Raw genomic sequence first — 9,566 nt, 5'->3', positions numbered from 1 at the left:
CACCCGGCCCGGTCTCCGTCCTGCGCAGTCGCTCTCTAAGGAGCGGCCCCAGGCTGCAGGTTGGCAGTGGTGAGAAGCTTCCTTGCTACAGGACTCCTCTTTGTTCCAGCACCTCGCCAGCTTCCGACCGTTTCTCCAGCTCACACTGATCCCTCTGGATGGCAGCCTTGCCTTCAACAGGCTGCCCAGAAAAGCAAGCACCGTTCAAGGCTGCTCACCATCTTATCACAACGGCTACTGTGCCTACGTTCACCCCTGCTCTCTCCCCTTGTCCACACAGTCATTTCACCATCAGCAGAACCAGGCTGCCAGGCATGGAAAATCCATGTTGGCTAGACTCAGTGACCTCTCTGTTTTCACTGGCCTGGATCCTCCTTTCTTGACTCTTATGAGGAGGGTTACAACACTGTCTCCTTTCCAGGCTCTAGAGACTTCCCTCAATGACACTTTTTCAAAGACAGCCAGGTTGGTACAGCCTCCTCCACCCTTCCTGCTTGGTAGGAGTTTGCTCTTGATATGTTACAATGCGCAGGTTCACAGTATATTGACCTGACAGTACAGGTCTGTGCAGTATCTGGTGCAGCACTCTAGCAATACAAATAAAAATAAATAAGATACTAAACCAAACAGTACATTTCTAAGTCAATGTTACTTTACCTTCCAAACATTAATCTTTTGTTAGTATTATAGAGAGCTTGTGGGTGTCACATCCCTGGAGTCATTCAAGGCCATGTTGGATGGGGCCCTGTGCAGCCTGAGCTGGTGGGGGGGCAACCCTGCCATGGCAGGTGGTTGAAGCTGGATGATATTTGAAGTCCTCTCCAGCCCAAACCATGCTATGGTTCTATGAATGCTGCTCGTTCTAATACGCTCTTGAGGATGCTTAGGATGTGACTTGAAACAAGAATGTTAAACAAATGCACAAACAAAAAAACAGTTTAAAAGATACAGTAGCCACAGTTAGAAAATAATAGTAACCAGCTGTGGAGACTTACTATCCAGCCAAGCATGAACACATAGTACAGTACCTCACTTACTCAAGGTGACTGTTCAGAAGATACGTAGTAGGGCTCACCAGGCTGTTGTCAGATGCATAAAGATAGTGAAATACTTCCCAGAGAGCTTAAACAATTATGTCACTTTTCAGACACGGGTGGCTTTGAAGAGCTTTTCAGAGAATAAAATGTACAGTTTAAGAGTAGAGGGAGTAAAATAGAGTAACTTAATTTTTAACAAAATTATCTCTTTCTTACAGGAAACATTTATTTAGCAGCACCAGGGGCTGAACCCTGGCCAACACTAAGTCCACTACAAGCCTTATTCTGATGGCCCAAGTTTGACTTCTTTCATAGGAGAAACTTGCAGCCACACCACACTGTGGTCAGTCCAGCAATGAACAGTAAACAATGCATGAGGGAATCAGATCCTGTTATCATACAGCCAGTTTGTTGTTTGTGCTTTCACTGTATTCCTTCAAAATGGTAACTGCATCACAGTATTTCATTTCAGAACTAGTTCTTTGTTTTACAAGTCCATGAATTTCATGGCCAGCTGTTTGTGATACTGCATCTCAGGAGAAAACATCCTAACAGATCAAAAAAGCAGCTGATAGCCTCTGAACAAATATAATACACATTTCCTTCTTATCTAATGCTCATTTCTGAAACCCAGGATCCCAGTAGGCAGAAGGGGAAGGTTTGCTATTGATATTCTAAGAACTCTCACAAACTCAATTCTGTGCATCACAGACAAAACTTTGGTGGCAAATGGAGTTACAGAACACAAAATAGAAGTCAGCACAACAAAGGATGCAGAGGGTTTTAATATGACTATCAATGTGAATCTTCCTTGGCTCACAACCACAGTCCTTTAGCTCCTTGCATTGCATCTGCTTGCTGCTGGGTGACAAGACACAGTCAACTCTTAGGCACCTAGATATTTCTTCCAAGTAGGGAGTTCTTTGAAATAATCAACTGTCCAACAGATCCACATATCAGTGACTGGTTCCATCAGTAGTAGGTTATAAAAAGCAGGAAAAAACCCACAAAACGTAGTGTTTTAATACACAGATGACTGCTGTTTCCTGATCATACAGCTGAAATGCACAGCCCTGTAAACCCATCTCAAGCTGAACAGAGGTTGTCTCCTTATGCAAGCAGCCCCTCTGGATGGTCTGGGTGGCCAAACTTGACTGCATCTGAGCCTGGGTTACAAAATCAGACAAACAAATGCACACAGATGAATGTCACTGCACCACCTTGTTCTCACCATCCACAGGACTAACACAACCATACCTGCCTCCCCTGTGGATGGTAAAAGCCCAGACTCCCTTTCGTATCCAGTTGTAGCTGATTCTCCAGCCTGTTATGCTCTCACAGCACAAACGACTGCTCCTTAGAATAATGGAAATTGGGCAGAATTACACTTGCAGGAAATGCTCTTTAGTACATTGTAACCATGAGGTATATGTTGGTTTATTTTGAATAAATTCTATATTGTAAAGGACCCAACATTTTTACTCCTTGGCCTTTGTGGGCTTGTAATGGCCCTGGTGGCTTTGTGTTAATCCCAACAGCCTAATAGCTAAGTCTTTTTACTCTTGCATTTCTTACTTTTCACTTTGTACCAACAAAGAAAGGATTTTTATGTGACAGATCAAGCTTTCAAAGCTCTCCCAAACACCTGCCTTCCACAGCCTGCTGTGGCAAGCAGCTGCCTGCTCTGCCGTGCCTCAGAGCAAACGCTGGCTGCAAAGCAACCTGCATGCAGCCCCAGGTATGCCCAGGCTGGCTTTAAAGCTAATCCTTAACTTCATCAAGAGGCAGCACAACCATGTCACAGCATACTGGGGGGAGGGAGGGCAGTAAGCAAAGCCTGAATGACCCAGTTGGTTCTCCTGCTCCTTTCTGACTCTCTGATGTACTGAATTTTTACAACCGTACTACAAAAAGCTCCAGTAAAGGCCGTAACAGGATGGAGAAACAAAAAGAAATTAGGACACTAGGGAAGTAGACACAGGTTTGGTAATTACACTTTATTACAACTCTAATGCTTTACTTGCTCCTAAAGTCTCCTTCAGCTAAATTCGTTTGTCCCAAGTGTTTTTTTTCTTTTCTGTACCAATAAATAAACACATGAAACATGTATATTTTTTCTTATTATTTTATTGAAAAGATACATTTAAAAAAATACACAGACATTTTACTATTATGGATTGCAGATAAAGATGCTCTAAAAGTTAATTCATCTATATATATTTCCTTTCTTCCACCTGTTTTCCCCATTGTCACATAATGACTTCAATCTGAGTACTGCATATTGATATCACCTTTATAAAAGGGCTGGGGATATAAGAAGAGAGGTGGGCTATTACTGCAATATATTCAGTAAACAGATAAGACAGTCAGTTATAAATATTTCATGTTCTGTACATTATTGCATTAGGGAGCCACAACATTATGCAGCATCATTATGAAGGAAACTATTTAGAAATGGAAAAAAAGGATATTTACGTACAATTATATGGATTCATTGTCTCCTTGAACAATGCATATGAGTTGTGGTAATGTGCAATTGAAAAGCTTTTTTTTTTTTTTCTCTTTAAACATTGCTTAGCAACATCAGCAAAGAAACAACAAAAATAAGTTAAAGTAGCAAACAAGTAGTAATCTTAACTATGTGTTATATGGCTTTCTAGTTTTAATCTCTCTAAATAAAGTCTGACATAAAGGGAAAAAAAAAAATGAAAAAAGCTTCAGCGCTGCACTGCTTTCAAACAACTGCACAGAAACTAAAAATCTTAAAATCAGACGCAGTACATCTTTAGTACTACACAAGATACACCAGTACTGAGGCCTAGGACAGTACACAATCCCTGTCAACAAGAGCACATCAAAAAGAAAAGGACGCAGTTCATTTGGAGATGTTACCCTCGATCAAGCACTTGGCTCACTTACCTTTTCCCACACTGGATTACACCCCTGTGGTTTCCAGAGCTACGTACGTAGGTGTGAGCAAGGAAGACCCTAATTTTCAAGTCTGTCAGGAAAATATTTTACGTTCCTTGTTTCCAAGGTGCATCATACACATTGCAAAAATAATAACAGATGCATTAATCTCTAGTAATATCATTTTATGAGCAATTAAGTTTTTAGTAAATCATTGTCTACTGGGATTAAGAGGGAGAGAGAGACCAAGAAAGAGAGTTGTCTAGATTTCAAAACTTAGTACCGTCAGTGATGAGTTTATAGTGAAGATGGTTGAGATGTCACGCCAGGTGGCATTTCAAAAGACCCTTTGTTTGTTTTCTTTGACCCTTCCTACTGGCCACAGCTATCTCCCTTTAACACCAGACTCAGTATGGTGCAAAAAGTATGGAGGCAGGTGTAGCACGAATGGGCCCATGGCCAGGCCTGAGGAGGGCTGGGGGGATGGCAGGTGCCTGGAAGAGGGAGGCCGCAGGGCGGGCTGGGAGTGACAGCGCTGATGACACTGCAGCAGCCAGTGGTGAGGAGAGAAATGCAGGGGCCAGCGGCTTGATCATATCTTTCTGGAACGCAAGCTTTGCCTAGAATAAAGCAAATAAAAGGCAATGTCAGTCCAGTTCTCAACATGCCCATTTTTAGAGGGGAAGAATGAACCTCAGCACACACAGCCTGGTGTTAGCTGTTTGGGAGCATCAACAACACAACCCCTTACTGCCAAGCCAACCAAGGATACTACTCTGTATTTATGGTGCACAAATCTCTACCGTAGGGCAGTCAGGCTGGTGTTTAGAAGGAAACATAATTTGCAAGTGAGCAACAATAAATTACATAGGTCATTCCTATGTGAGAAATGTTTAAAAAACCTGGCTTAAGACTTCAACTTAAAAAGTCAAGCTTTTCACTTACAAAAATGAATTGTAGAAAAGTACAGTGGCCAAGGTGGGAAACTAATATTCAGGTTTTTTTTTATCTGCTGATGCAGAATTGTTCTTATCTACATCCATATACTTTAAAGATCAATACCATAAAAAAATTCTGAAAACAAGAATCACTCAGCTTATGACCTACAAAAGTGGGAAATATTGCTGAATGGGGAGACTTGGGGGAAGCTTTCAGTATTTTCACTTGCCTCTGTACAATTACAAAAAACCACTCACAGCCCAGCTTTTAGAGACTTTTCACATGTTTACTCTTGAACACACACATTTGCATGTCTCCCTTTCCAGCCTAGAAATTGTTTTTCCATCATAGATGGCATGCACTTTTCCCTAGTGAATAAAATACAGGCTGAGTCATGAGTAAATAAACATACAGTCTGCCCTGTGCCACAGCCAGCCTGAATTGGACTGCATCAGACTGGCAGAACTAGCCTGGGGAATACTCGGAAATGCAGGTGGGTGCAAGATGGGGACAGCTGGGGGCATGGAGGTGGGATAACTGTTTTGATAGCCAGTGAAAGACACTGCTTGGGCACATAGGCAACCAATTCTCCTAAATAACTGATAACTCACTTACAGCACCATAATACATCTGCAGAGCACTCTGTTTTGCAGCATGGAGAGAATGAACATTAGTATTTTTATAGCTTAACATCATAGGTCCTTTTCACTAACTGCATACATCATAACTAAGGGTTATCTCAGGTGCTGAGAATGACAGAGTATACATGTTTCAGGCTTTAAGAAGCTCACCAATACCACAGAGCTGATCCCTTTCCATGGGGCACACAGTTCATTCCACGTTTCACTGATTACTCCCTCCTTCCTAGCAGTAAATAACACTCCCAATGATGTCTGTGTGCCTCCGATAGGGCAGACAGCATACGTAAGTATCTTCAAATATGATCCCAGCACAGAATCTGCCTGCAAGGACAGAAAGTCTGTGCCACTGTCAGGTCTGTCATGTTCCCATCTCTGTGTGGTGGGAGTCCCGAAGGTCACAAATTCACATAGTGATGAGAAATAAAAATACTTACTGCTAAAATACTTGGACTGCGCTGCAGCTTGTTGTAAGGACTGTATTTGGGTTTCATAGGCTTTCCTGCAACTCTGTCCTTATGCCTTCGGCTGGAAATGTGCTGAAATGAACATCCCCACATTTAATTAGCTGTTTAAACATTTCTCAGTTTTATCGTTTGAGACTGATTTATCAGCAGGGTACGTCTAACCCCCTGTTTGTAAGAGAAAGTAGGTTCTTTAGAGAGAGTGAAGATGAGTTTTACTAAATTAAACAAAACAGTTTGGAGCACATCAAACAGAGAATCAGAAACTAATCAAATACAGCAAATTCTGTGATCTAAGACGGGCTCTGCAAATTATTGATGTTTTGCTTAGTACTTCCTTTTTCTACCTGATGAGCTTTGAATCAGGCAGAGCTGTAATCACTAGGTCATAGGGGTATTCAGAATCAGGTGAACTTCAGTGCCTTTGATGCTGTCCGTTTGCATAAATAATTCAGTGTTAACTGAAGGAAGAACCGGTTCCTAGGGATAGGTCTACACCACGCAATTTAATACTGCCTTAGAGATAACTGAAATAACTGTGGATAAAAGGACGTGTCTTCACTGTGAAGCAGTATCCAATTGGAAATTCCAGTCTGGCTATCAGAAACAACATATTTATATTGCATTGCACTGAACCTAGGGCTAATTGGCTTGGTCAGAATATAGCTGTGTTTTCATGCACCTGTGCTGCTATTCCAGCACTAATGATAATGTCTCTACACTGTTCAGACATATCTATGGTATTACTGTCTCACTGACAGTCCCAAGCCAACAGATTCATGTCACATCCTCCTTTCTTGGACTTAAAGATAAAAAATAAAATAAAATAAAAATTCCCAACTGATTAAAGCAGCAACAAAATACGAATTCAGGGAACTCCAACCTAGGATTTCTTCCTATTGGAAAACCAAAGTTAACATCCTCTTATTGAGCCACAGCAAACTTTTAAACTATATCTACTGTGCTATCCGTTGCTACCAACATTTTTCCCTGCCTTTGCTTTATGACTTGCAAGCTCATTTTTTTCTCCAGCTTAAACAGTTATGCAAGGGACTTTTAGAAATAGCTGTGGGCTCATGAAACACAAGTTCATTTTGTGGGAAAACATCTTACACTGACCTATATTCCATCTATAATATTGCAATGGAACTAAAAATCACGAAGAAGCCTCAGGCATGTGCAAGTTACCTGTTTAAGCTGAATTTCTGAATTAACGTGGACATCGCAGATTTCACAATGAAATGTCTTGTTTTGCAGTCCTGAGCCTTTACTGCCATTCTGCACCTTCAGCCGGGAGCCAGGTCTGGGGTAAGACTTGATGGGACCAGCACCATTCCGAGCCTCAACCATCGTCTTGTGTTTTGAGCCTAGTTGGGCAAACAGATGTAGGTGATCAGCATCATACGGCAGGGTCCATTAGTCATGGTACTTCTTGTTCCACACTTATCTTCAAGACAGAATACTCAGAACTACCACAGATCAGTATTAACAGTGGTCTTACTTTTGGTCAGCACAGCTCCCACTTCATCAGTCTGAAGGGAAACCCAAGAACAAAAGAAGGGTTTATACAGAAAGGGAGCTGGACCGCTGACCCACTGTTTGAGATGAGTGTGTGGCCATGAGGTCTGCATCTTTGTGCTTATTCTAACAAAATCCAGAGCTAGTGGAGCACAGCAGGAAAAGGGGATGACTCAGGAGTGATCACTCAAAATCTGCCTTGAAACAGAAATCCATGACTAAGCCACTATCACAGAATCACAGAATCACAGAATTACCCGGGTTGGAAGGGACCTCAAGGATCATGTAGTTCCAACCCCCCAGCCTAGCACTAGCCACATTGCTGGTTATGTGTTCAAGAAAAGACACTGTACAAAGTCTTCATTAGACTAAATCTCTTTTTTCCATGGACTGGGGCTAAAATTCGATCCTTAGCTTGAACTGTGGGAATTGATAAATGGCCAACAAGAAAAAGCTGATCTTCAAAGAATTCCCCTGAATCTATGTTATTCCAGATCACCCAGAGATTTGAGATGTAGAGGAATTCTATACCAAACGGAGACATGAATTTTCTGGATTCATCTTTTAGGCTATCATGGCAATTTCTCTAGTAAAGGTGCCTTAAAGAAAATAAATGTATACTGACGACTTCTGAATTTAAGAGTAGCAAATACTTATAATAATTTGAATAATAGAACAGTGACTGTGGGGCCATCAGAAAAGTGTAAAATGAGAGAGTGTCTAGGCACACAGTTATTTCCACAGCTTATCAGCAGAGGTGGTGCTGGAGATTGCAACAAGTATCTTTGGATTTGGAAGAAGTGGCTGCTTTGGCCATTTCAAGAAAGGATTACAGCTATAAAACCAATTGAAATGGTTTGTTAACAAGCTTTACATCACCAGCACATCACAGAGCAGCCAGAGTACATTAGGGGTTGTTGCTTGGGGTCTTTTCAAAGATTTATCCAAGGAATGAGGACAGCATGGTTAATACTTAACAATCCAAACGTTCTAGGATATCTATGAAATCTAAGAAGCCCATCATAAAAATAGGAAAAATATCAAATAACAAAAGTTACTGAACATTGTGCCAGGAAAAGACAGCATGCACAGCTGAAATATGAAAGAGGTATGTCGCTCACATTCTAGAAAACCTGGTGCTACAGACATACGATGGAATATTACTAGGTAACATGAGCTGTAAGGATTTTAAAAGCTTATAGGGTACAGGAAGAACTGCTCTAAAAATGTATAGAGCTGTACTGAAATATCAAACACTACACATCAAATTCCACAGTGCCAGAAAAACAGCTTGTTACATCGACCTTTTCAAAACCAGCACATAACTCACATTCTATACACACTCACCTGTATTGTGCGCTTCTAGTTGTGACAGGGAATTCACAGCCACTTTGCATAATGAACAGTAAAGCAGTTTTTTGGCTTTTTCCTCTTCTGACTCAGAGGCTGTGCTAGGAGCCCCATTTGTGCTGTTGGAGGATGCTGCAGGTGTTACAGGTGCCACTGCTGCCACTGCTGCCACTCCAGTTTTGGGAAGAAAAGCACCCACTTCTGTACTGGAATGCTGACTTGCACCATTGGATTTCACTTTCCCTTTATCTTCTAAAAGAAGGAAAATATCTATGTCAAAAATATGCTATGCAATAATCATGCAATAGTAATCCTGTGGTTCCAGCGAACCTTTCCCAACAGAGACCTAATTCATCCAGTTCTAGACAGGCCAGCATCCTTGAAATCTTGTTAAAATTCAACTACAGAATATATGTAATTTGATGGAAGGGCTGACTCTTGGTTTTAAGGTTACCAGTGAGTACCAATGACTTCAGCAAATTCAAAGCAGCTGCTGTTGTGCTGCAGGTCTGGCCAGCTGCAAACAACCCAAAGAATCTCCAAGGCAGATTGGGTTAAAGACTGGAGAGTACATAGAAACATGCAAGGCTTTGTACCAGAGATTGCAAAAATGCTCCTGAAAAGCAACATATTGCCTTTGGAATAGCTCAAATTCATCAAAGTCACTGGGAGGACACCGAAAGGCTCCAGCACTGTCTTGACATGTGATA

General features: G+C 41.5%; 1 protein-coding gene across 11 annotated transcripts in view; it reads right to left on the bottom strand.

The window, feature by feature from the left end:
- Window positions 1-4,117: 4,117 nt before the first annotated feature.
- The window catches only part of ZNF385B (zinc finger protein 385B), a 148,529-nt gene continuing 143,080 nt past the window's right edge, over window positions 4,118-9,566 (bottom strand). For all 11 annotated transcript variants that reach the window (XM_032445864.1, XM_015868379.2, XM_032445863.1 and 8 more), the window contains 4 exons: window positions 8,854-9,108; window positions 7,177-7,355; window positions 5,962-6,063; window positions 4,118-4,567 (listed from right to left, as the gene is read on the bottom strand). In XM_032445864.1, coding sequence (XP_032301755.1) covers window positions 4,355-4,567; window positions 5,962-6,063; window positions 7,177-7,355; window positions 8,854-9,108 — 749 coding nt within the window. In that variant the 3' untranslated portion in view covers window positions 4,118-4,354. The remainder of the gene's footprint in view (window positions 4,568-5,961; window positions 6,064-7,176; window positions 7,356-8,853; window positions 9,109-9,566) is intronic.

Source organism: Coturnix japonica, chromosome 7 (assembly GCF_001577835.2).
Source record: "Coturnix japonica isolate 7356 chromosome 7, Coturnix japonica 2.1, whole genome shotgun sequence".
Classification (NCBI taxonomy): Eukaryota; Metazoa; Chordata; class Aves; order Galliformes; family Phasianidae; genus Coturnix; species Coturnix japonica.
Note: the sequence above shows the minus strand (reverse complement) of the source record. Positions and strands in the feature narration are given on the sequence as shown.